This window comes from Solanum tuberosum, unplaced genomic scaffold, assembly GCF_000226075.1.
Source record: "Solanum tuberosum cultivar DM 1-3 516 R44 unplaced genomic scaffold, SolTub_3.0 scf00047, whole genome shotgun sequence".
In the NCBI taxonomy this organism is placed as follows: domain Eukaryota; kingdom Viridiplantae; phylum Streptophyta; class Magnoliopsida; order Solanales; family Solanaceae; genus Solanum; species Solanum tuberosum.
The window spans coordinates 1,924,367-1,949,814 of record NW_006238973.1 but is presented as its reverse complement, the minus strand read 5'-3'; the positions used below and the strand labels follow the sequence as shown (position 1 = coordinate 1,949,814).

The 25,448-nt window shown below is 36.2% G+C and overlaps 2 protein-coding genes and 1 long non-coding RNA gene across 3 annotated transcripts; 1 reads left to right on the top strand and 2 right to left on the bottom strand.

Moving 5' to 3' along the window:
• Window positions 1–2,462: 2,462 nt before the first annotated feature.
• On the top strand, window positions 2,463–8,222 carry LOC102596849 (VAMP-like protein YKT61). The gene is made up of 6 exons (XM_006343614.2): window positions 2,463–2,849; window positions 3,728–3,825; window positions 3,918–4,022; window positions 4,145–4,210; window positions 6,264–6,350; window positions 7,915–8,222. Exons 1-6 carry the CDS (start codon window positions 2,657–2,659, stop codon window positions 7,963–7,965), a joined length of 600 nt encoding a protein of 199 aa, XP_006343676.1. The 5' UTR covers window positions 2,463–2,656; the 3' UTR covers window positions 7,966–8,222.
• A 1,095-nt stretch (window positions 8,223–9,317) lies between these two features.
• LOC102596508 (temperature-induced lipocalin-1) lies at window positions 9,318–10,514 on the bottom strand. The gene is made up of 2 exons (XM_006343613.2): window positions 10,065–10,514; window positions 9,318–9,714 (listed from the first exon to the last, which is right to left on the bottom strand). Exons 1-2 carry the CDS (start codon window positions 10,419–10,421, stop codon window positions 9,529–9,531), a joined length of 543 nt encoding a protein of 180 aa, XP_006343675.1. The 5' UTR covers window positions 10,422–10,514; the 3' UTR covers window positions 9,318–9,528.
• Window positions 10,515–21,451: 10,937 nt separating this feature from the next.
• On the bottom strand, window positions 21,452–24,790 carry LOC107059942 (uncharacterized). The gene is made up of 2 exons (XR_001473037.1): window positions 23,670–24,790; window positions 21,452–22,699 (listed from the first exon to the last, which is right to left on the bottom strand). It is a non-coding gene; the product is annotated as an uncharacterized lncRNA (long non-coding RNA).
• Window positions 24,791–25,448: the final 658 nt, after the last annotated feature.

The window sequence follows — 25,448 nt, the reverse complement described above, 5'->3', positions numbered from 1 at the left end:
AAAAAAAGAAATTAAAAAGTAATCAGGTGGTAATTACACCATGTAATTACCAGCAATTCACAGCCTCTGCCTGTGAATTGTAGAGTGTAATTACTCCCTGCCAATTACACCAATTACCTGCTGACCAAGTAATTACCTGTCCTTCCAAACAGGACAAGACAATGTAATTACACCAATTACACCAAATCCAATTACCAGGGTGTCCTTCCAAACAGGCCCTAAGGGATTATGACATTTGTGAATAAAATAATTCATTGGTCTTAACACCCATTGACACTATTTATCAACATGCCAAATAGGACATTTTATCCACAAACACACATAACAATGTCACAATCTATTTTTAAAATATAATATAATGATGTGTCATGCATAATTATTTTAGGCTAGTTTGGTTGCATGCATAAAATGGTATCTATATAATTTACCTAGAATTCAATTTTAGTTATGCAAAATGAAAATAATTTTAGTCTAAATTAGGCAAAAATTTATATCTCATGAAATAAAGATGAGATAGAATACATGAATTAATATTATATGTATTAAAACAATTAAGACTACTAATAATCCTTTGCAAGTTGCAACTCTTTATAATGTAAGCATAGGGAAGTCAGGATCCTGCTATATGTTAATTTATTTAAATTGATATCCTATAGGCTATAAAAGCGATCTTTTAAAATTAATTATTGTATCTGAGAGCTTCTTGTTAAGAATGAAAATGTACTTATCATTACATCACAACACCCCTCATTGGTGATTGAAACTTCAAAGGCATCACAAACTACAGTCAAACCTCTTTATAACGATGTCGTTTGTTTAGATATTTTTTGGTTGCTATAGAGAAAAATTATTATAGAGAACAAATAATATAACATAAGATGAAAAATAGGTTCCAAAGTAAACGTGACCATTACTCTGAAATATCGTTAGAGGCGATGATCGTTATAGAAATGTCTGTAATATTATAGTTTGGTATCTTTCACAATTTTGGGGCTTTGGCCCAGATACTGATGATAACTAGTTGGGCCTCTGACCAGCCCAAGCCCGCTAAGAATGGGCTCGGAAGGTAGAGATCAGATTGTCCTTTCTCAGCCCACTTTTAAATCATTTCTCTATTAGCACATAAAAATAAAATAAAATAGACTAAATTTGTAAAAAGTTATATTTCATCTAATTATTTTAGTAGGCGTTTGATTAAGGTTTGGTTAAAATTTAAAAGAGAAAAACATTTGAAGTCGAAACAAACAAAAATCTATCTAGAGATAGAGGTGTCAATTTGAATATGTCAATATTGTTAAATTTGCTTTTATACTACTTAGAAATTGTTCATTTACTTTTACACCTTGTGTTTATTCATATATTTGCGTTATAATAAAGTATCTCATATTTTTTCTTGGGTGGAATTCCTTGAATTAGAACAAATCATCGTACCATTATCAATGAAGTTACAATGTGATGCGTGTCTCAACATGCAAAATACTTAGAGAAAAAATTTACCGATTTATTTTCTTAACATAATTAAGAATTACTATTAGGTTGAAGTTCAATTTAAGTATTCTTTCTTATTGACTAAATATACCTATAACTTCTTAAATTTGTTTAATGCATCTCATTTAAACACTTGATTATGACTTGATTTGATTAAAAACTTAAATACATGTGTTTGCAACAAATTTTAAAGTAACAGAAAATAAATGACAATCACAATAAAATAAGAAGAAACATAACTTTATTGATAAATATGCGGGTACAATTCTGTTCCTCCCTTGATTCTACTCTCCTAAGATTTATCCATGATTCGAGGGCCGTCAGTGACGTATTTATCAAACTAGGATGATTTAGCTTTGACCTCTATATGAGTATTTCATGACTTTTGTGGAATATTCGAGATCTTGATCTTTAAAAATACCCAAGAGTTTATGGAATATTTTGAGATGTCTTTTAAGGAAATTTAGTATTCTTTATATAAGCATAAACTAGGGTTTAGGATTGAGTAGCCTCCAAAAATTCTAATTAAAACTGAACACGTCTTCTAGAGTCCCAATTTAAATTAAACTGGAGTCTGCAAAATTTCAGTGTCTACAACATGATAAAAAGTTCTTTATCATCTTTGATTCAAACTTATGCCCTTGTGTTCTCAAGTGCATGTTAAATAAATTAAAGTTAACACATATAGTTAAATGATAACAATATATTTTAAGTAATTAACTTATTTATTTATAAAATTGGTGCTTAAGAACATTTACAAATGCTTTTTCGAAATATAAGTCTGGACATATATTAAAAATTATTCAATGAACACATACTATAATTCAAGTGTTTAATAAATATAATCGATTTTTAAATAGTAAATGAGCATATTTTAACCCTCTCCTTTTTTTTTTCTTCATAATTTCAATTGACCAATATTCTAACCCCATTCCCTTTTTTTCCTTTTTCTTATTCTTATTCCTTCTCCATTAAAATAATTAATAGCAATAAAATAAATAGTGATAAAAATCAACACATCGCGTAATCTCAAGAAGGATCAATTCCATTCCTTTGAAGGCGGCCATAGAAGAAAGGAGAAAAATTCTCTGAAATTTATTTTGGTGTTTTTGGATAATTTTTTCATTTTTTTTGAAGAAGTTTCAGAGGTTTAGAGAGAAAAACAGAGATGAAGATCACAGCTTTGATGGTGTTGAAATGCAATCCAGAAGGTTCGGATCCTGTGATCTTAGCAAACGCTTCTGATGTTAACCATTTTGGGTATTTTCAGAGATCTAGCGTTAAGGAATTCATCGTTTTTGTGGGTCGAACTGTTGCTAAAAGGAACCCACCTGGACAACGACAATCTGTTCAGCATGAAGGTTTGATTTCTCCAACACCCTTTTGGAATTTTTGGTTGATTTGTTTGTGGGGTTGTGTTATCTTGGTTTGGGGAGTCGAATATGTTGTTTGGTTTTTGGTGGAATTGCAGATGCGGTATTAATTGATGATTTTTTGTTCATAATTGGGTGTTTGGGTTTGTGATATTATGTAGGTTGCAGCTCAATTTGCTGTTTCTTTTTGGTAAATTGTATAGATGGATGAGTAATGTTGCAAAGTTAGACAAAAACAGTACTTTGTGGACAATTGATTATAGTTAGCTGGTACCTGTGGCCAGTGGGAGGTGGCAGGTACCTGTAGTCGAGGTGCGCGCAAGTGGGTATAGACACCGCTGGGTTATAAAAGAAAAAGTTGCAAAGTTGCAGCTGTTGGTCCTATAGGTGCTGCTGATGCTTTGAGACTTGGATTTTGTGATTTTCTGTTTTCATTTCTCTTTTTTTTGTTTGTTTTGGGGATGGTTTTGCACAAAAGTTTATCAATAACCTCCAGGTACACGCTACCCTACCCAGAAGCCACTTTTTTGAACTACATGGGGTATGTTGTCCTTGTACAAAAGTAGAAGGATGAAGTGCTGACTAGCTTAGTTGGGAAAATTGTTGTGTGAACTAATTGATCTTTTTCAGTTATATTTCTTGAAGTCTTCACATGCTTACACGAGTTATGTTAATCGGTGTTCTTGATGTTTATCAACTAGTGTAGGATATAAAAATTTGGTGGATTGGTTCTCAATCACAGCCTCTAGCACAAAGTAGTGATTTTTACGTCACGTTTGATCTATACACCGGCCCAATGATATACTCCTAATTGTTTTTTGGTTACACATACACCAGGTTTGACATGTGTTTTTTTTTTACCTTAGAATACAAGGTGCATTCATACAATCGAAATGGTTTATGTGCTTTGGGCTTCATGGATGATCACTATCCAGTTCGAAGTGCATTTTCACTGCTCAACCAGGTATAGGCTCTTTATTTTAGATATTCAGCTTTGAGAGGAGAAACTCTATATATGGAGAAATCAAACTATGGATCTGCATCTGATTTTTCCAGGTTCTGGATGAGTATCTGAAGAATTTTGGTGAGTCATGGAAAACGGTTCAAAGCGACAATGCTCAACCATGGCCTTATCTGAATGAAGCTCTAGCCAAATTTCAGGTTTCCCTTTTGTTTTTGTTTGCTGGGTGATGATGGATATTCCTTTTCAATCAAATTCTTCCCACCTTCATTTTAAAACAATTGATGGTTGAGCTAAAGTCCTGTCATGTTGACCCCTACAGGATCCTGCTGAGGCAGATAAGCTGTTCAAAATTCAACGAGAGTTGGATGAAACAAAAATTATTCTTGTAAGTATTGTGTTATTCTCATGATTGCCTGCTTAATGTTATCTTTTTAAGCTCTTTATTCGAAGATGATAGTAAGCAGTTTGCATTTGGATAATGATTGGTTGATCATTGAGGACTGAGTTCCAGAAGACCTGGACAGAATACCGATTCTTCATTTCTTTGGTTAATGATCTTTATAGCCTTGATGGTTATATATGGACATGTAACTCCTAGCCCCTGCCAGCCAATTTCCTGTAGGCTTCTGCTCGTGCATTGAATTTCCAAGGAAGTTACTAATTAATTTTGTATTGCTTTTTAACAAGTTGAAATCATTTGTATGCTGGAGTCTACCACATTGGTTTGAGGGTATGTCTGTGTGGTGGGGGGTTTGATCCATCCCACACATAAGCTAACTCTTTGAGATGGAGTTAGGCCCAAGGTCTGTTTTCTGAAGATCCATTTTGCTTAACATGGTATCAGAGTCCGGCCATTTTTGTTGTTGTATTGGCCCTCATGTTATGTTTTTCATGCTTCATATGTCCAATTGGGGTGTTCTGTATCCACATTGGTTGAGAGAATGGGTTGTAGTCTCTTTATGTGATTTTTGGGCAACCCTCATCTCATAAGCTAACTATTGGGATTAAGTTAGGTGCAAGGTCCATTTTCTTAACAGAAGCAGGAGTTTAGTTTTGTATGCTTCATTCTCATACTCTATCTCACAACATTTTGGCATGGTGAAAGACTATATGCCTCTCTAATTTATCATATAACCTGCTTTTGGAGCACTAACCTATATTCGTATTGTATATTGTACACTAAAATGGTTATCGTGTTCGAATGGTTGTGGAGCCATTAATTATTGTACTCATCTCTGGTCTGTGACTCAATGGTTGTTTACGCTATTTGTAGTACGAAATAGATGTGATATTTTAACTCTTGAATTTCCTTTTCACCTGGTTATTTCTGATTTGAGGTCATCTGGTACACGATAGCCTATTAGAGAATGAAGCTGATGCAGTTTTTCTCCAATTTCTTTGCCTATACACTGTGTTTGGTTAGATTTGAAAGAAAAAAAGTGGAACCGAGCTGAGCTTTGTTATTTCTATTGTTTGCTACCTTTTTTTATTACCGAGAAATCCCGAGTGCCACTGGCCCACAGTTCAAATTTGGTGAATAACGATATATTTGAGAAATAAAAGTGGAGGTTGCTTCTCTGTCTACTTCTTAACCCCCTCCTAACTTGGACATGAAGAAGGAAAATATATTTTTTGTACTTGTATTCCAACCTTACCAAACATTAGAGGTAAATAATGAATTTCCCCGCCTTGGGGAAGTAAATTAGTGATTTCTTTCATCTTTACAATTCCCATCCCATTTGGGAACCAAATATACTGTTAGTTGATGTCGAGTGATTGGTAGAGGGGGGAGTTCTATCTCTAGGAAAAAGGAAAAATATATAATGAAGGAGTTCCAGAAGAATATAAGGATGATAAAGATCCTGTAATTATTACAGCTTAGAATTTGACAAGTGCGTTGCCACTTTTTGGTGGATGTGTATCTACCTTCATTATTTGATGTCTAGTTAAGTTTATCTTTGAGTTCCTAATGTATTTGTTATGTTATTCCAAGTAGTTTAATGGTTTTATACTTTTCATTGATAAGCTTTCCAAGTTATTTACACTTTGTCCCTCACTCCCTCTGTAGGCCATGGTTATTTCTTTGAGTAGTACCTGGTTTGACCTTCCTGGTGCATTTTAAGCAAACTATTCTTATATGGACATCCTAAAGCTTTAACATCAAATGCTCGTGTTAAAAGCGTGCTGTTGGGTAGAAAATTAGGAAAGCAAATATGATTCTTACATTGCACAATCAACTCAGTGCGTTAGTTAAATGTGTTTTTAGAAGTAACTTCTCTTTTGAGGCTCTAGTTGTTCTGTTTATTTGTATTTTCTTTCTAAATGTGCACTGTCCTTGTCAAATATTTATGCATATTAATGCATGAAGGAGTTCTGGTCCTCTTTTTTTGGTTGCTGCTAGCTGTGCTGATATTTGTCTCTCTTACCTTTTGTCACAGCATAAGACAATTGACAGTGTCTTAGAACGTGGTGAGAAGCTAGACAGTTTGGTTGAGAAGAGTTCAGATCTCAGTGCTGCTTCACAGGTAATGCATCTGTTAAGAGGATTATAATCTTGAAAAGAAATCTATGTTTGTTAAGAGGATTATAATCTTGAAAAGAAAATAAACGCTGTTTAACAATGAACAGTTCCTCATCTTTCCTCTTAGGTGGAATATATTTACTCTAATTAATCTGATTTAATAACATAATAAAAATATGCAGGCTCAAGTCTGTACTTTTCTGAGATGAGTCGTCCACTTTGTTTGTGGAGACTAGAGTTTTTACTTTAGTCTTAGTTATGTATTAGGCTGATGCCCCATGAAATTTGTACTCAGATATTATAGATTCACCATGACTAGCATGTGGATCATTGGGGTTGTTTAACGAGTTTCAATTTTAAGAAATGGTCAAACTACAACATAATTTTGTTTTTTTCACCAGAATGGAGAATTCCAACAATTGGAAGTTTGGGCTGGTCTTAACAATTAAGTTCTTCCTAAGATAGTAATATTCTAACAATATGTTTTAAGTTGAACAGAATCAAGAGGTAAATTTAAAAATTAGTGCTATAGGTTTGCCATTGCAACTTCACATTGTTTTTAAATAGTGCAAGGTTTATATTTCACTAAAAATCTTCTCATTTTTCTCCCCTTTATGCAATTCGAACATCTCTTAATACAGTCAACAGTGACCCTTCCCCACTTTGATCCCATGGTGACTGGAACCCTCAACCTTAAGGTTGTAGGTGGAGTGTGGCTTAGTTTTCACATGATTGCATGTTCTGCTTTCCACTTGAGCAACCTCTCTAGTCAGATGATTGCTCTTCATATTTCTTTAAGCAATAATCAATCGTAACTCACCTCTACTATTTTTATCAATTTATTTTGACAATTCAGATTATGTCCACTGTTGTGTGGATAATACTCAGATCTTTTGACAATGTTATTGCTATGGCTCACTAACTAAAACGATCCAAGTAGTTTTTACGCTCAATATCGAGTTGGGCGGGGAGGTTATTTGCAATTTATTTGTGGAAAGTATTTGACAAGTCACATTTTCTCTACAAGCATGGTAGACATGACATGATAGGTGCAGGCGCGTGCATGCCATGGAACCATTAGTTGAATAATATGGACATACGGGGCTGAGCAACAAGTTCTGTAGTATTATCACACTAGATACACATCTTCCTGCTAAGTGAACTCATGTTTAAAAACACAGTCGAATATCGTTCTGCAGTGTATGTCCATTGGGAGTTCTTTAGTTGAATTAAAAGCTTGATGCTAAATTTTCTACTTGTGGGGGGAGAGGAACGAATGAAGCTTCTTGGTAATGCGATTTGTTGACGTGCTCATGGACTGGGAAAGTAAACATCTGAAATAAGCTGCCTTATTATACATGAGCTGTATTTCGGTGAACCCCTTTGTGATATGGCCATGGATCACCCTAATTAGAAACACCATGTGCTTGTCTCCGCTGTTAGCCTTTTATTACTATTTCTCTCTGCTAATGTTAATATTGTAGAAGCTGCAAACTCTTGTACATTATCTGTGAGCCTCTACTAGTTTCGGCTTATTTCCTGACATAAGCTGTTTGATTTTCAAACAGATGTTCTACAAGCAGGCGAAGAAAGCCAATTCATGCTGTACAATTTTATAGACTGTTCTCTGAAAATGAAAAGGGGCGATTCAACCACGGATAAACTTGTGTCTATGTTGCATATGAAGTATCGGAGAATTGTTTGTTTATATCATCTATGATATTCTGTAAGCTTGAATTCTTTTTGTTCTCTATTGTAATATGATCTCAGATGAAGAGAAAGAGTCCAGTCTCAGATTGATAATGTTGTTTGAAAGTTGTGATGTGATGATGTTCACTTAAATATAGTTACTATATAACATGTTTCCTGTTTCTGATGTCTTGGCTTCCTGTTATTTGGCACAATCTTTGATGTATGCTGAGACTGAATGCCCAAAATTCCCATTCCGCAATCAATGTGAGACAAATTTGATACCCCTGCACTCCCTGCGCATGACAGGCCTTCGTACTGGAGCATGGAGTCATCGGGTAAATCAAGAATTGAGATGGATCTAACTTTGATCATGATAAGATAAGAAGTGAACCTTAGCATAACTTATTTTCAAAAGCTAGCTAATGACATTAGCTATTAGGAGTGAATCCATTTTTCCAGACCTTTGACCTATAGTATGTTATAGTACTAAGTAGAAAGTACCATCAAACCTCTCTACGACGGTGTTGTCTCTTTACACATTTTATTATAGAGAATATATAATATAATATGAAAGATCCATTTTAAAAAAAAACTTTTAGCTATCATAAGAAAAGGTTACTATAGACAATGATTGTTAATAGGGTGTCTAAAATCTCTTCATATGTTCAAATAAGAATTTTAATATTTTTCTATAAAATTATAAAGTCGGATTATATCAAACAATTGTAGGGACAACAATGTGGTAATTTGAGGCTAACATAGTATCCTTAATCACCAAGTTTACACCAAATCCAATGATGTCTCTATCCATAGAAACTTCGTGCCAAATTGAAATAACGTGAGTTCGAGAGAAGAGTTACGTTCAAACGAATCCAAAGTTTACATAAAAAAAGAAAGTTAATAGCTAAGAATACACTAAAAATATTTTAAATTTTCAAATTTCATGGTATTGTACGAATTTTCTGTATGAACTCATTAGAGGCACAAATTTTCTATTAGATGTTTTTGTATAAATTATCAGATATGTACGTGTTTCATATGTCAACTATCACCGACTATTTATCTAAATACTCATTTAACTTATTCCATGAAATGTCACCATCCTTCAAATAAAAGAGAAAAATATTAATAGTTAAGATGTATTAAATAATTAATTATAATTTAGATAGAAAAATTGCACTAATAGTTCATTATAAAACTCCAAAACCATAATACGTCTCTAACAAGAAACAACATACTTATATAAATTCAAGAAACTTTATTTGAAAGAAACAAATTATATATTCAACATTTCATAATTTATATTGTAAAATTAACAGCAAACTCTCTTACAAGTTACAACAACACACTATTACACATACACACCTAAAAGAAAATTACAACCTTAAAAAACATTTGAAATATAAACTCTTCTTTACAAGACAACTTTTCATAATTTATATTGTAAAATTTATTTAGTTATTGGTTTTAAAAAACTACATTCAAGATGACTATTTTCCCAAGATTGATTTGATCCACCAAATTCCTTTAGTGTCCTTTGGGGCATCTTCACCATCTGGTGGAGGATCAGCTTGAGGTGTCTTGTGAAGTTTGCTCACATCATATCCTACTTCTTTTGCCTTCTCAACAAGTTGGTTGTATATTTCTTCATCAAGATGTGGTTGCCTACATAATATCTATGAACCAAATAACATTTTGTTAAAACCATATAACATAATCGAGCAAAAGATATCTACAGATAAATCTCCTTAGAAAACATGAAATTACCTGTATAACAGGTACTTATCTAGACTCCACTTATAAGACTATACTGAATAACTTACTTATAAGACTATACTGAATAACTTGTTATTGTATCTAGACTCCACTTATAAAACTATACTGAATAAGTTGTTATTGTATCTAAACTCCACTTAACTTTATGATAACCATTATGTAACTAACTTCCTCTCAAATATTGATATCCAACCATATGCCATTTTTCAAAATATCAACAACAACAATAAATATGATTTAGTGAACTTACCCAAAGACATTTCTTACTAGGTTGACCAATCAAAGCATATTGATAATCATCATCAATATATAAAACCCAATAATCTCCAACAATTGGAATAATTGGCAAGAAAGGTGGGATATAAAATTTCACTTTAAGTTTTGCTTCATCACTTTTTGGATCAACTTTATAAGCTGTCCCTTCAATTGAACCTCTTTTTCCACCACTCCATGTTTCATTTAACACATGTACTGTCCCATCTTGGTTTAAAGTGTAAGTGGCTCTTGTGTTTACACCATCTTTTGGTTGATTTCTTGATGGAAATGAGGCAATTTCATACCATCTTCCCATGTATTTTTCAACATCCAAGTTCTTCACTACTTCCATCTCTTTTGCAAAGTTTCAAAGAAGTGAGAGGTTTTTGGTCTCTTTTAGATTGGTTTCTTGATAAGGTTTAGTGTGATGTGAGATATATATATAGGTCAGATGGGGTGGAATGTCAAATTTCAAGAAAGTACTAGTTATCTTTTTTTCCAAGAATTTTAGGGGTAGAAAAGGGTTTTTGTGATGTTAATCTCTCGTTTTTAATTTATTTGTCATATTTTTCCTTTTAGTTTGTTTAAAATTAAAATATCTCCTTTTTCTTTTGTATCAACTCTCTTTTGACTTCCCACGCAGAAAATTTTAATCTGAACATTTATTTTGTTGGTAAGAGTTCGATTTTCTACTTTTTGTAAAATTTTTTTTATCTATTTTCCTTACCTAGCTCTACTGATTTCTTCATAAGGTTCATTGGGATGAGGATATATTGTGTAATGTGAAATATTTGTGGATATAGACGCGGACATTTGAGCACCTTACAAGTGTAATAATGGACCTTTTTTGGCAGATTATGAAATGGTAGGTTCTGGAATTGTGTTCAATAATACAAGGGGCTGTTTAAATTGTTTTGTTTTTTTTTCATTTTAATGGTAATTTCTTTCTACACATTCTAGAATAATTATTAATGAAGGTGATTGTTAACTAAGCCATTTTAATATTTTTATTTTTAGTACATTTTCACAGATACTGGTAAATCAACTTAAATGGTACACTTGAAATATATTTCATTTTTAGAATACAGCTCTTTACCTACACCAAATCTCTAACTTAAACTAAAGGCTTTTCACCAAGTATTAGAGAACCTCAAACTATAGAATATTGAATTACAGCTGATCCCAACTATTTGGGGTGGCCATAGTTGATTGATTTATCAATCATCTTCGTTATCATTGGGACTACATTGAGTATATTATTGACTTGTTAAAAGTAACAAAAGTGTACTCTCTCTTTATCAGTTTAACTTTTTAGATGATATCGTCACACAATCATTAGAATTTTGCAATGTGAGGGCTATTCAACACAAAAGAACACACGGCTATGTAAGTTAACAGAGAGACAGAGCAACCACCTGCATTCTCAGAGCCGCAAAAGCCTGCCTCCATTCTACTAGAACAAACAAGGTAACAGGGAAGGCTCAGATTCACTTTTCTCAGATAAAATCCAAAGAGCTTTAAAATTGCCATGGCTGCAAGCATTAGATAGCCTTATGAGAAAGAGAAGAAAACACCAAAACTGGATCTTTTCTCTTCAAATCTCAAAGACCCATCTGAGCTGCCACGCCAAGACTTGGTCAGTGTCAACCAAATATTGTCCAAATGCCTAAACAGTCTTTTCAGCTCAGGAGGAAAATGTCTGATTCATCCTTCACAAACAGCAATCTTCATAGCCTCTAAAAAGTGAAACAGAGGGAGTAATAATCAATCAATCAAGGGTGGTTTTGCAATTGGAATAACTTTCATTTGAGAGATCATTGGCAGCGAAGAATGACAGAGAGGGGCAAAACCACCCATCGAAACTCCCCACAGCTCTCTGCTTTCATCGCAACCTAAGACTTAAACTAAGGAGAGTTACCAGAAATTGAGGCTCAGATTTATGTTATATCCCAGGCAAAAAGAGATCTGACGATGCCATGGCTGCAAAAACCACCTGAAAATCTGGGGTTATGCCCCGCCAAGATACGAGTCGGATAATCTCAAATGTCAGATTAATAAGCTCATAAGGGAATGAAAGGTTGCTAAAATCATCATTGCCTCTTTCAAGCCATTAATCATACTGCCATAACTTCTTGCTAAACCAAATGAATCAATAACAGCTTGTTTAGATAGTTGTAACCCATTGTATTATATTGTTACTTTAAACAGGCCAAATACATAGATAACCTTTCAAACTTGCCATGAATTGTCAGTTAGGCAGTAATCACTTGGGCACTTCAACTTGACAGATGCAAAATGAGATCCAACATCGCCATGGCTGCAAAAACCACCAGAAAATCTAGGGCATGCCCTGCCAAGATACAGGTCGGATAGTATCAAATGCCCGATTAAGCTCAGAAGGGAATGAAAAATTGATAAAATTATATTCCCTCTTTCAAGCCATCAAGCATATCACCATTGACAATTTTAACAGCAGCCTTGAAGTATCCCATTTGTGCAATTTTTTCTAATTTCCCAGAAACTGAGGCTCAGGTCCGTGTTATAGACCATGTTGCTCAAACTCTTCAAAAATATTATCAGATGTGTTGGATCCATCAAAAGTAGAGCATTTTTTGGAGGATTCGACATTGGTGCGACACCATTTTTGGAGAGTTCAAGCAACTTAGGTTATAGCTCAACAAACAGAGATCCGATGATTAAAATGACTGAACAACCACCAGAAAATTTGTGGACATACCCGCCAAGATACAGGGCACCACCACCTTCAAGCTTCCTCCTTTTTTGAGACTGCTCTTTAATCCAAAAGAGCAAAGTCCTGAAGAGCGAAGAAAGGGCTGTTGAGATGTTTACAGTAATGGAGAAATCATTGGCTAATGCAAAGAGAGACAACTTCCCTTTCAACAAAAATCCTCTTAACTCTCCGGGGCCTCATTTTATCCCTTCTGAGCTTTTTTGTTGAGAAGAGAGAGAGAGACAAATAAGACTCAAGTTCAGAATGCAGGAAATGACAAAAATAGTCCCTTATGTTTGAGAGTAGGTTCAACGTAGCCTCTTCAGTATGCACTGACCTGTTTTGGTCTTCTATATTTGTCAAGAGATCAGTACCTAAATTTTCAGATCAATTCAAGAAAACTTCTAAAAGATACTGTTTCAGTGATCAAACGTAAGTTAAATTGAGGTAAGGAGGCTCAGACTTTCGCCTATTTAATCAAAGAGCAGAGCTAAACCAGCCATGGCTGCAAATATTGGTTGCCTCGTGAGAAGGGACTACAAGAAACCTACTATTTCTCATCCTTCTTCACAGACCTTCCAAGTTGTCTTTGCCAAGCCAGGACTTGGACTTGACTCCAACATTTTCAGTCTTATAAAGATAATCTTCATAGCCTCCGTATTTTAGGATTCTCAAGATACAGAAAAGGGCTTCAAATTTGAGGATGAACACGTGACACTTCAATTGAAAGACAGATAAAAGCATGTCATGTTAGTACCCTTACACAGCCAAAGCAACTGCTCAAAGGCCATTTTTCTGACAAATAATTAAATAGTACAAAGAGCACAAAACCTTCTGAGTTAAATCTTGCCTTAATTGGCAAAGATAATCTCTTCTCCAGTCAACACTCTACTGCTTTGACTCATTCCTGCAGAGTTCAAAGACTTATTTTTCAAGACAATACAGATAAATGTTGCAGGTTTAATCAAGGTACACATAAATATACTTTTCTAGCAATAGCATGAGCTTGCCACTTTTGTTTGTTTTTTTTCTTTTTTGATACAGATAATGTTGTATTCATCAGCATTAAGGATATGCTGGAGACCTCCAAAAATTGGTTTCCAACAAGAGAAAAAACAAAAAAGCCTAATAGATTACAAAGTGCCTATAAAATCCAAAATTTGTGCAGCTTCTTCTATTTTAACAGAAGAGACCCGTAAAATTGCAATTCATGGATTCATATACTTCCATTATCAAAAACAACATAAGCAACTAGTCTTACGGCAGAATTTTCTAAAATCAATAAATTGAGGTTCAGATCTGTGTTTACCTCTGGCAGAAAGAGAGTTCAACGACACCATGGCTGCAAAAACCAACAGAAAATGTGGTGCATGCACCGCCAAGATATGGGTCAAATTTATCTCAAATGCCCGATTAGTATTAGCTTAGGAGGGACGAAAGATTTACAAAATCATCATTGCCTCTTTCAAGCCATCAATTATACTCATCACCACCTGCATAACTTGTCTCAAAGGCGGATCCAGGATAAAGTTAATGCATTCTAGACAATAACTTTTCTCCGGAGGTGAATCCAGGACTTTGTTTATTGGGCTATTGATAGATTATTACACATATTAGCTGAAGTTCTTAAAACAAATACAGGGTTTTGGCCTAGGTTTTACTGAATTGATAGCTTCCAAAACGACAGAGAAAGTACAACAACATACCCAGTGTAATACCACAAGTGGGTTGGGGGAGGGTAGAGTGTACATAGACCTTACCCCTACTTTGTAGAAATAGAGAGGTTGTTTCCAATAGACTCTTGGCTAAGTAACGCATCTCAAAGCAGCCTAGCAACACCATGGCAGAGAGAAAGTGAGGCTCAGATATGTGTTAAGCTCGAGCAAAAAGAGAGTTCGGCGATGCCATGGCTGCAATAACCACCAGAAACTCTGGGAGCATGCCCTGCCAAGATACGGGTTGGATAATCTCAAAGTCTGATTGATAAGCTCATAAAGGTATAAAAGATTGACAAAATCCTCATCGCCTCTTTCAAGCCGTCAATTATGCTCACCACCACCTGTATAACTCTAACCAGTCTCCAAGCAAGCAAACCCTAAATACAAAATATTTTTCAAACTGACATAAAGGCTCAGATCTGTGTTTAAGCTCGGGCAAAAAGAGAGTCCGGCAACGCCATGGCAGCAAAACAACTAGAAAATGGGAGCATGCCCTGTCAAGATACGGGTCAGATAATCTCAAATGCCCGATTAATCAGTTCAAAGCGGGATGACAATTCGACAAAATCATCATTGCCTTCATCAAACCATTGATGATACTCGCCACGTACACCGCCAAAATTCAATGGTCCGGCAGAAGCATTTAAAAAAGAGAATAGATGGTATTAGCATGCATAGCATGAAAGGGTATGAAACCCTTAATTAATACTCCCTCAGTAAGATTGATAAAAGGGCTGTTGGGATCCGGCAGAAGCATTGAAAAAAGTAAAAAAAGTTGAAGGGCACAGAAATCATCTGCAACAATATGTAACAACCATCCAAGCGAGCTGCTAATAATACACTCAAACAACAACATTCCCAGTGTATCCCACATGTGGGATTTGAGAGGGTAATGTGTATGCAGCCTTACCCTGCTGAAGGTCTGTTAATATACTCCCTCTGTTAAAATTGATAAAAGGATTGTTGGGTTTCTTATAGTAATGGAGAAATCATTGGCTGATGCAGAGAGCGGCAACCACCCTTTCAATGAAAAATCCCGTAAGCACATTGTAGCCTCATTCTTTCCCTTTTGAGCTTTTGCTTTGTACATTTCCCTAACCTTTTGTTTCCCGAAACTGATAGAGAAAGTGAGGCTCAGATCTGTGTTAAGCTCAGGTAAAAAGAGAGTCCAACCACACCATGGCTGCAAAAACTACCAGAAAAGCTGGTGGCATGCCCCGCCAAGATACGGGTCGGATAACCTCAAATGCCTGATTAATCAGCTCATAAGCGAATAAAATTTGGCAAAAGTCATCATCGCCTCTTTCAAGCTGTCGAATTATACTCACCACCATCGCTTCCACCAGCAACATTCAATGCTCCGGTGAAAGCACTAAAAAAAAAGAAGAAAAAAAAGAGTTGAAGGGCGTAGAAACCCTTTGAAACGTTATGTAACAACCATCCAAACAAGCTGTTAGTTATATACTCCCTCCATTTAAAATTGATAAAAGGGTGGTTGGGATTCCTACAGTAATGGAGAAATCATTGGCTAATTTCAGTGAGAGGCAAACCACCCTTGGAACAAAAACCCTCAAATCCCTGTAGCCTCATTCTTTCCCTTCTGAGCTTTTGCTTTATACATTTCCCAGAACTTTTGTTTATATAGTACCCTGAAGATGTTAGAATACTCCGTCTGTTAAAACTTAAAATTGACAAAAGGGTTATTGGGTTTCATACAGTAATGGAGTTCAGTAAATTGAGGCTCAGACCTGTGCAAGCAAAGAGAGTCCAACCACGCCATGGCTGCAAAAATCACCAGAAAATCTGGGAGCATGCCCCGCCAAGATACGGGCTGGATAACCTCAAATGCCCGATTAATCAGCTCAGAAGGGAACAAAAATTGACATAAATCATCATCACCTCTTTCAAACCGGCCGATTATCCTCACCACCATTGCTTCCACCAGCTCCACCAGCAACATTCAATGCTCCGGCGGAAGCATTAAAAAAAGAAAAGAAAAAAAAAGAGTTGCAAGGGCATAGAAACCCTTTGACAATATAACAACAATCCAAGCAAGCTGTTAATAATACACTCCACTCTCTCCATTAAAATTGATAGAAGGATAGTTGGGTTTCTTACCGTAATGGAGAAATCATTGGCTCAATATAGAGAGAGGCAATCACCCATTCAATGAGAAGTCCTCAACTCTCTGTAGCCTCATTCTATCCCTTTAAAGCATTTGCTTTGTCCATTTTCCTAACCTTTTGTTTCCCTAAACTGACAGAGAAAGTGAGGCTCAGATCTGTGTTGAGCTCAGGCAAAAAGAGAGTCGAATAACGCCATGGCTGCAAAAACCACCAGAAAATCTGGTGGCATGCCCTGCCAAGGTACGGGTCAGTTAACCTCAAATGCCTGAATAATCAGCTCAGAAGGGAATAAAATTGGTAAAAATCATCATCGCCTCTATAAAGCCACCAATTATATTCACCAGTGCCGCTTTCAGCTCCACCAGCAACACTCAATGCTCCGGCAGAAGCCTCAAAAAAAAGAAAAGAAAAAAAAAAGAGTTGAAGGGCATAGAAGCCCTTTGAAACGATATATAACAACAATCCAAGCAAGCTGTTAATAATACATTCCCTCCGTTAAAATTGATAAAAGGGTTGTTGGGATTCTTACAATGATAGAGAAATCATTGGATGAATGCAGAGAGAGGCAACCACCCTTTCAATGAAAAATCCTCAACTCTATGTACACCCAATTACATCAAATACAATTACCAGGATGGCTTTCCAAACAGGCCCCAAGGGTCTTCATGCTTTTAATATAGTATAGATAAAAGGGCTGTTAGGATTCTTACAGTAGAGAAATTATTAGCTGAATGCTAAGAGAGGCAACCACCCTTTTAATAAAAAGTCCTCCACTCTCTATAGCCTCATTCTTTCCCTTCTGAGTTTTTGCTTTTTGTTTCTCAACTCTCAAAAACATTTTCCTTCATACCAAACACACCCTAAATACAGCCAAAAAAATCCAAACTGAATAGAGAAAAATTGAGGCTCAGATCTGGTTAAGATTGGGCAACAAGAGAGTCCAACAAACGCCATAGCTGCAAAAACCACCACCACCGCAAAAGCTGGGAGCATGCCCCGCCAAGATACGGGTTGGATAATCTCAAATGCCCAATTAATCAGCTCAGAAAGAAATCAAAAGTTGACAAAAATCATCATTGCCTCTTTAAAGTCACCGATTATACTCAACCCCACAGTTTCCACTACCCCCACCAGCAGCACTCAATGCTCTGGCAGAAGCATTAGAGAAAAGAGAATGCACTGTATGAGCGCAGCATGGAAGTATAGGTTAGATTGATATGGTATGTATGTATGTCTAATTAGGTCGTTTTTAAATTTTATAAAAGGGTTGTTGGGGATCTTACAGTAAGGGAGGAATCATTGGCTGATGCAGAGAGCGGCAACCACCCTTTCAATGAAAAATCCTCAACTCTCTGTAGCTTCATTCTTTCCCTTCTGAGCTTTTTGACTTTTGTTTCTCAACTCGCGAAAACATTTTCCTTCATACCAAACACACCTTAATATCAAACAAAAAAGAGCCCAAGCTGAATAGAGAAAAATTGAGACTCAGATCTGTGTTAAGCTTGGGCAACAAGAGAGTTCAACCACGCCATGGCTGCAAAAACCACCAGAAAATCTGGGAGCATGCCCTGCCAAGATATTGGTCTGATAACCTCAAATGTCCAATTAATCAGCACAGAAGGGAATAAAAATTGGCAAAAATCATCGCCTCTTTCAAGCGATCCGATGATACTCAGCACCATTGCTTCCACCAGCTCCACCGACAAAAATCAATGCTCCGGCAGAAGCATTAGAAAAAAGAAAAAAAAAAGTTGAAAGGCATAGAAACCCATTTCAAACAAAAGCTGTTAATTATATACTTCCTCTGTTTAAAATCAATAAGAAGGTTGTTGGGATTCTTACAATAATGGGGAAATCACTGGCTGAAAGCAGAGAGAGGCAACCACCCTTCAAATGAAAAATCCTCAAACTCACTGTTAGCCTCATTCTTTTCCTTCTAAGCTTTTGCTTATAGTACCCTGAAGCTGTTAATAATACTCCCTAAGTTAAACTTAACGAAGAGACCGGTAAATTGAGGCTCAGATCTGTGTTAAGCTCGAGCAAAACGAGAGTCCAACCACGCCATGGCTGCAAAAACCAGCATGCCCCGCCAAGATACAGGTCGGATAACCTCAAATGCTCGATTAATCAGCTCAGAAGGGAATAAAAATTAACAAAACTCATCATCGTCTCTTTCAAACCATCCAATTATACTCACCACCATAGCTTCCACCAGCTCCACCGGCAACATTCTGTGCTCCAGCAGAAGCATTAAAAAATGAGTTGAAGGGAATAGAAACCCTTTTAAACAATATGTAAGAACAATCCAAATGAGCTGTTAATTATATACGTCAATCAACATTTCTAAGGGTTTTCATGCTTTTAATATAGAGAGCAGTATTGAAAACACCCCTAAACTCTGCGCGAAATATTAGTTTCATCCCCAAACAATTGAGACCCTTAAAAACACTCCTTTACATGACTAATTGAACTAAAATACACCCTCGATCTTGCAACATGAGTGAAATACGCCCCTAAATTCTCGTCAAGTTTAGGGGTGTTTTCAACACTTATTTCGGTTTTTTATTATGAGTCTCATGCTCCTACAAGAGTTTGAGACCGCTTGCTAAGTCATTGATATGGCAGATCAAGGATGTATCTAAGTTTAGTTAGTCAAGTAGAGGGGTGTTTTTTAAGGCTGTCAATAGTTCGGAGACGAAATTGATAATTTGCGCCAAGTTCAGGGGTGTTCTTTCTTTTATCTTTGATATTGTACAGATAAAAGGGTTGTTGGGATTCTTACAGTAACGGAAATCATTGGCTGAATGTTGAGAGAGGCAACCACCCTATCAATGAAAAATCCTCAAGTCTCTGTAGCCTCATTCATTCCCTTCTGAACTTTTTGCTTTGTTTCTCAACTCAAACATTTTCCTTCATACGGAACACACCCTAAATATAACAAAAAAAAGCCAAGCTGAATAGAGAAAAATCGAGGCTCAGATTTGTGTTAAGCTCCGGAAACAAGAGAGTCCAACAACGCCATGGCTGCAAAAACCACCAGAAAATCTGGGAGCATGCCCCGCCAAGATACAATTTGGATAACCTCAAATGCCCAATTAATCAGAGCTCAGAAAGGAATAAACATCGGCAAAAATCATCATTGCCTTTTTTAAGCCATCCGATTATACTCAGCACCATCGCTTCCACCAGCAACAATCAATGCTCCGGCAGAAGCATTAGAGAAAAGAGAATGCACTGTATGGTCACAGCAAGGAAGTATAGGTTAGATTGATAAGGTATATATATGTGTGTGTGTGTGTGTGTGTGTGTGTGTGTGTGTGTGTGTGTGTGTGTCTAATTAGGTAGTTTTTCCTAAAATTTATAAAAGGGTTGTTGGGGTTCTTACATCAAGGGAGAAATAATTGGCTGATGCAGAGAGCGGCAACCACCCTTACAATGAAAAATCCTCAACTCTCTGTAGCCTCATTCTTTCCCTACTGAGATTTTTGACATTTGTTTCTCAACTCTTGAAAACATTTTCTTTCATATCAAACACACCCTTGATATTAAACAAAAAAAAAAAAACCCAAAGCTGAATAGAGAAAAATTGAGACTCAGATCTGTGTTAAGCTTGGGCAAAAGGAGAGTCCAACCACGCCATGGCTGCAAAAACCACAAGAAAAACTGGTGGCCCACCAAGATACGAGTCTGATAACCTCAAATGCCCGATTAATCAGCTCAGCTTGGGCAAAAGGAGAGTCCAACCATGCCATGGCTGCAAAAACCACCAGAAAAGTTGGTGGCATGCCCCGCCAAGATACGGGTCTGATAATCTCAAATGCCCGACTAATCAGCTCATAAGGGAACAAAAATTGGCAAAAATCATCATCACCTCTTTCAAGCCGTCCGATTATACTCACCAACATCGCTTCCACCGGCAACATTCAATGCTCCGGCGGAAGCATTAAAAAGGAGTTGAAAAAAAGAGTTGAAGGGCATAGAAACCCTTAAAACAATATGTAACAACAATCCAAACAAGCTGTTATTTATGTACTCCCTCCGTTTAAAACAGATAAAAGGGTTGTTGGGATCCTTACAGTAATGGAGATATCATTGGCTGAATGTTGAGAGAGGCAACCACCCTTTCAATGAAAAATCTTCAACTCTCTGTGGCCTCACTCTCCCTTCTGAGCTTTTTGCTTTTTGTTTCTCACCTCTCGAAAACATTTTCCTTCATACCAAACACACCCTTAACATTAAGCAAAAAAGAGCCCAAGCGGAATAGAGAAAAATTGAGACTCAGATCTGTGTTAAGCTTGGGCAACAAGAGAGTCCAACCACGCCATGGCTGCAAAAACCACCAGAAAATCTGGGAGCATACCCCGCCAAGATACGGGTCAGATAACATCAAAATGCCCAATTAATCAGCACAGAAGGGAATAAAAATTGGCAAAAATCATCATCGCCTCTTTCAAGCCGTCCGATTATACTCAGCACCATTGCTTCCACCAGCTCCACCGGCAACAATCAATGCTCCGGCAGAAGCATTAAAAAAAAGAAAAAAAAAAGTTCAAAGGCATAGAAACCCATTTCAAACAAAAGCTGTTAATTATATACTTCCTCTGTTTAAAATCGATAAAAAGGCTGTTGGGATTGTTACAGTAATGGGGAAATCACTGGCTGAAAGCAGAGAGAGGCAGCCACCCTTCCAATGAAAAATCCTCAAACTCACTGTTAGCCTCATTCTTTTCCTTCTAAGCTTTTGTTTATAGTACCCTGAAGCTGTTAACAATACTCCCTCAGTTAAAATTAACAAAGAGACCGCTAAATTGAGGCTCAGATCTGTGTTAAGATCGAGCAAAAAGAGAGTCAACCACGCCATGGCTGCATAAACCAGCATGCCCCACCAAGATACGGGTTGGATAACCTTAAATGCTCAATTAATCAGCTTAGAAGGGAATAAAATTGACAAAGATCATCATCGCCTCTTTCAAACCATCCGATTATACTCACCACCATAGCTTCCACCGGCAACATTCAATGCTCCGGCAGAAGCATTAAAAAGGAGTTGAAAAGAAGAGCTGAAGGGCATAAAAACCTCTGAAACAATATGTAACAACAATCCAAACAAGCTGTTATTTATATACTCCCTCCGTTTAAAATTGATAAAAGGGTTGTTGGGATCCTTACAGTAATGGAGAAATCATTGGCTGAATGCTGAGAGAGGCAACCACCCTTTCAATGAAAAATCCTCAACTCTTTGTAGCCTCATTCATTCCCTTCTGAGCTTTTTGTTTTTTGTATCTCAACTCTCGATAACATTTTTCCTTCATACCAAACATACCCTAAATATAACAAAAAAAGCCAAGCTGAACAGAGAAAAATTTGAGGCTCAGATTTGTGTTAAGCTCAGGCAATAAGAGATTCCAACCACGCCATGGCTGCATAAGCCACCAGAAAATCTGGGAGCATGCCCCGCCAATATACGGGTTGGATAACCTCAAATGCCCGATTAATCAGCTCAGAAGGGAATAAACATTGGCAAAAATCATCATTGCCTCTTTCAAGCTGTCCAATTATTCTCAGCTCCAGTGGCAACAATCAATGATCCGGCGGAAGCATTAAAAAGGAGTTGAAAAAAAGAGTTGGAAGGGCATATAGAAACCCATTTCAAACAAAAGTTGATAATCATATACTTTCTCTGTTTAAAATTGATAAGAGGGTTGTTGGGATTCTTACAATAATGGAGAAATCATTGACTGACTGCAGAGAGAGGCAACCACCCTTTCAACGAAAATCCTCAAACTCCCTGTTAGCCTCATTCTTATAGTACCCTGAAGCTGGTAATACTACTCCCTCAGTTTTAAATTGACGAAGAGACCAGTGCATTGAGGCTCAGATCTGTGTTAAACTAGAGTATAAAGAGAGTCCAACCACGCCATGGCTGCAAAAACCAGCATGCTCCGCCAAGATACGGGTCGGATAACCTCCAATGCTCAATTAATCAGCTCAGAAGGGAATAAAGTTACAAGAATCATCATCGCCTCTTCCAAGCCATCCGAAGCAATAAAAGCAACTGTTAGCAAAATTATAGGAAATATAATTGAAGAAGAAGATGGCTTTAAGGCATGAAGAATCGCTTTCCTTAAAGAGATATTGCCCGTATACATATTGGGAAAAATACAAGCAATTGCCTTCAAGATACAACAAAGTCGTTGTATATACATGCATATTTTTCTTTTTGGGTTACTTCCAGAGAGTCCTTATATTTATAAAACTTAAGAGATCGACTTTTCATAATAGTCATGTTCTTTCATGTGTTCAATTTAAGACCTCTATATATTACAAATTATCCAACAACAACATACCCAGTATAGTCCCACATGGTGGGGTTTGAGAGAGTAGAGTATATGCATATCTTAGCCCTACTTTAGAGGTAGAGAGGTGGTTTCCACTAGACTCTCGGCTTAAGAAAAACAGTCCAAAGCAGTCCAGAAAGAGCAACAAAACATATTGAACAGTAACTACAAAAATATATGATAGTCGAAGTACAAGAAACTTCCAATAGTAACAAAATGAAAACACAAGAAACTATATGAGTAATATTATGACCACTAGTATGGGAAGATCGCAAGACAATGCACTACTAGTCTACTACCTACGAACCTCCTTCCCTAATCCATGTCCTCCACAATATGTAACAACATTCCAAACGAGATGATACGTTTGTCCATGAAATTTTTTCAATTATTTCTGGAGTTGAACTCCGAAAAACAAGTTTGGCCATAAAATTTGGAATTCAACCATAGGATTTGAAAAACAAAAAAAAGATATTTTTACTTTTTTCACTCCAAATTACTCACAAAAAGTAAAAAACGACTCCAATTTGTATTCATAGAAAAATACAACTCTAATTTTCAAATATAATTTTTCATTTTGAAAACAAACACTACATTATTTTCAAATTTCACAATGAAATATGACCAAACACAAACTAACATACTTCCTCCATTTTAAATTGATAAAAGGGTTGCTAGGTTTCTTACAGTATGGAGAATGCATTGGCTGAATGCAGAGAGAGTCAACCACCCTTTCAACAAAAAAAATCCTCAAAAGACCTGTTAGCCTCATTTTTTATTTATGAACTTTTGCTTATAGTACCCCTGAAGCTGTTAATAATACTCCCTCAATTGAAATGGACGAAGAGACCAGTAAATTGAGGCTCAGATCTGTGTCAAGCTCGAGCAAAAAGAAGGTCCAACCACGCCATGGCTGCAAAAAACAGTATGCCCCGCCAAGATACAGATCGGATAACCTCAAATGCTCAATTAATCAGCTCAAAAGGGAATAAAAAGTGACAAAAATCATCATCGCCTCTATAAAGACACCAATTATACTCACCCCCACCAGCAACACTGAATGCTCAGGCAGAAGTATAAAGAAAAAATAAAGAGAAAAAGAGTTGAAAGGTCATAGAAACCCATTTCAAACAAAGCTGATAATTATATATTCCCTCTGTTCAAAATTGATAAAAGGGTTGTTGGAATTCTTACATTAATGGAGAAATCATCGGCTGATGTAGAGAGTGGCAACCACCATTCCAATGAGAAATCCTTAAACTCTCTTTAAGCCTCATTCTTTCCCTTTTGAGCTTTTTGCTTTGTCCATTTCCCTTAGGTTTTGCTTATATAGTCCCCTCAACACTTGAACTATAATACTCCCATCTTTTTACCAGTTCATTAATTTTTCTTGTTGAAAGTATTAAAAAAACAATTTCTTTAGAACAAAGATTTACATTTACAATTTTTAGATTTTTTTAAAATATAGTTTCCAAATTTTCTTGGTCGAGATAGTTTGAATATGTAAAAATGAGATGTACTAGTGTTCCAATGCAAAGGTACAAGGATATTGTGGATAGGTGATAAGACATGATGCACTAACTTCACAAAGATATGACCTTGGATATAGTAGTTATGAACTGTATCACTTTATTCTTTCATATGAGGTGGAAATCAAAATTACACCGACAAAAGATAATCCATCAACTGAGCTACCAAAATTTTCCATGAAGTTTCTTGTTGTTCCATCCCTTTCAGTATTATTTAATATTTCTTGCACATCAATCATTGTATAATTTTGATAGTGATTGTTCCTTTTTTAGTTTGTCATATTACTCCCTCCGTCCCTATTTACTTGTCCATATTTCCTTTTTTGGTTGTCCCTATTTAGTTGTCCATTTTGACAAATCAAGAAAGGACAACAAATTTTTTCCTATTATACCCTTATTTACACTTCTTGAAAATTGTAAAAGTGTATGTTGTTTCCCTCCAATTTATTTCACTTGAATTCAAATAAGTGGTTGTAAATTTTGAAAGTGAAAAGTTGTCATAAGGGTAAAATTGTAACTTCACTGTGCTAATCATTGTTGCCTTAATCTGTGTGCCATTTCTAAAGTGGACAACTAAAAAGGGACGGAGGGAGTATCTTTTAACATTTTACCTTAATTTCTTCACTTACATTCTCTTTTTTTCGAATTATATCAAGAACTTCTCTAGCTCCAGGTATTACCCTTGCATACACAATTACTTTTCTACCAATTTTTCCAACTGAACATATGGTCTCACTTGGCTCTAGAAGTTGTGAACATTATCAGCAATATTCAGAAAAACAGTAGACAAATTTCACTTTTGTTTTTTAATAACCATAAAATCCCCATAAATGGATCACGGTTTGAAACTTTACGTTGCACCAGTCATCTCTGTCTTTCTCTGCTTAAATACCAAGCTTAACAATTCAAATCTGTGGCATGCATCTAACACACCAAC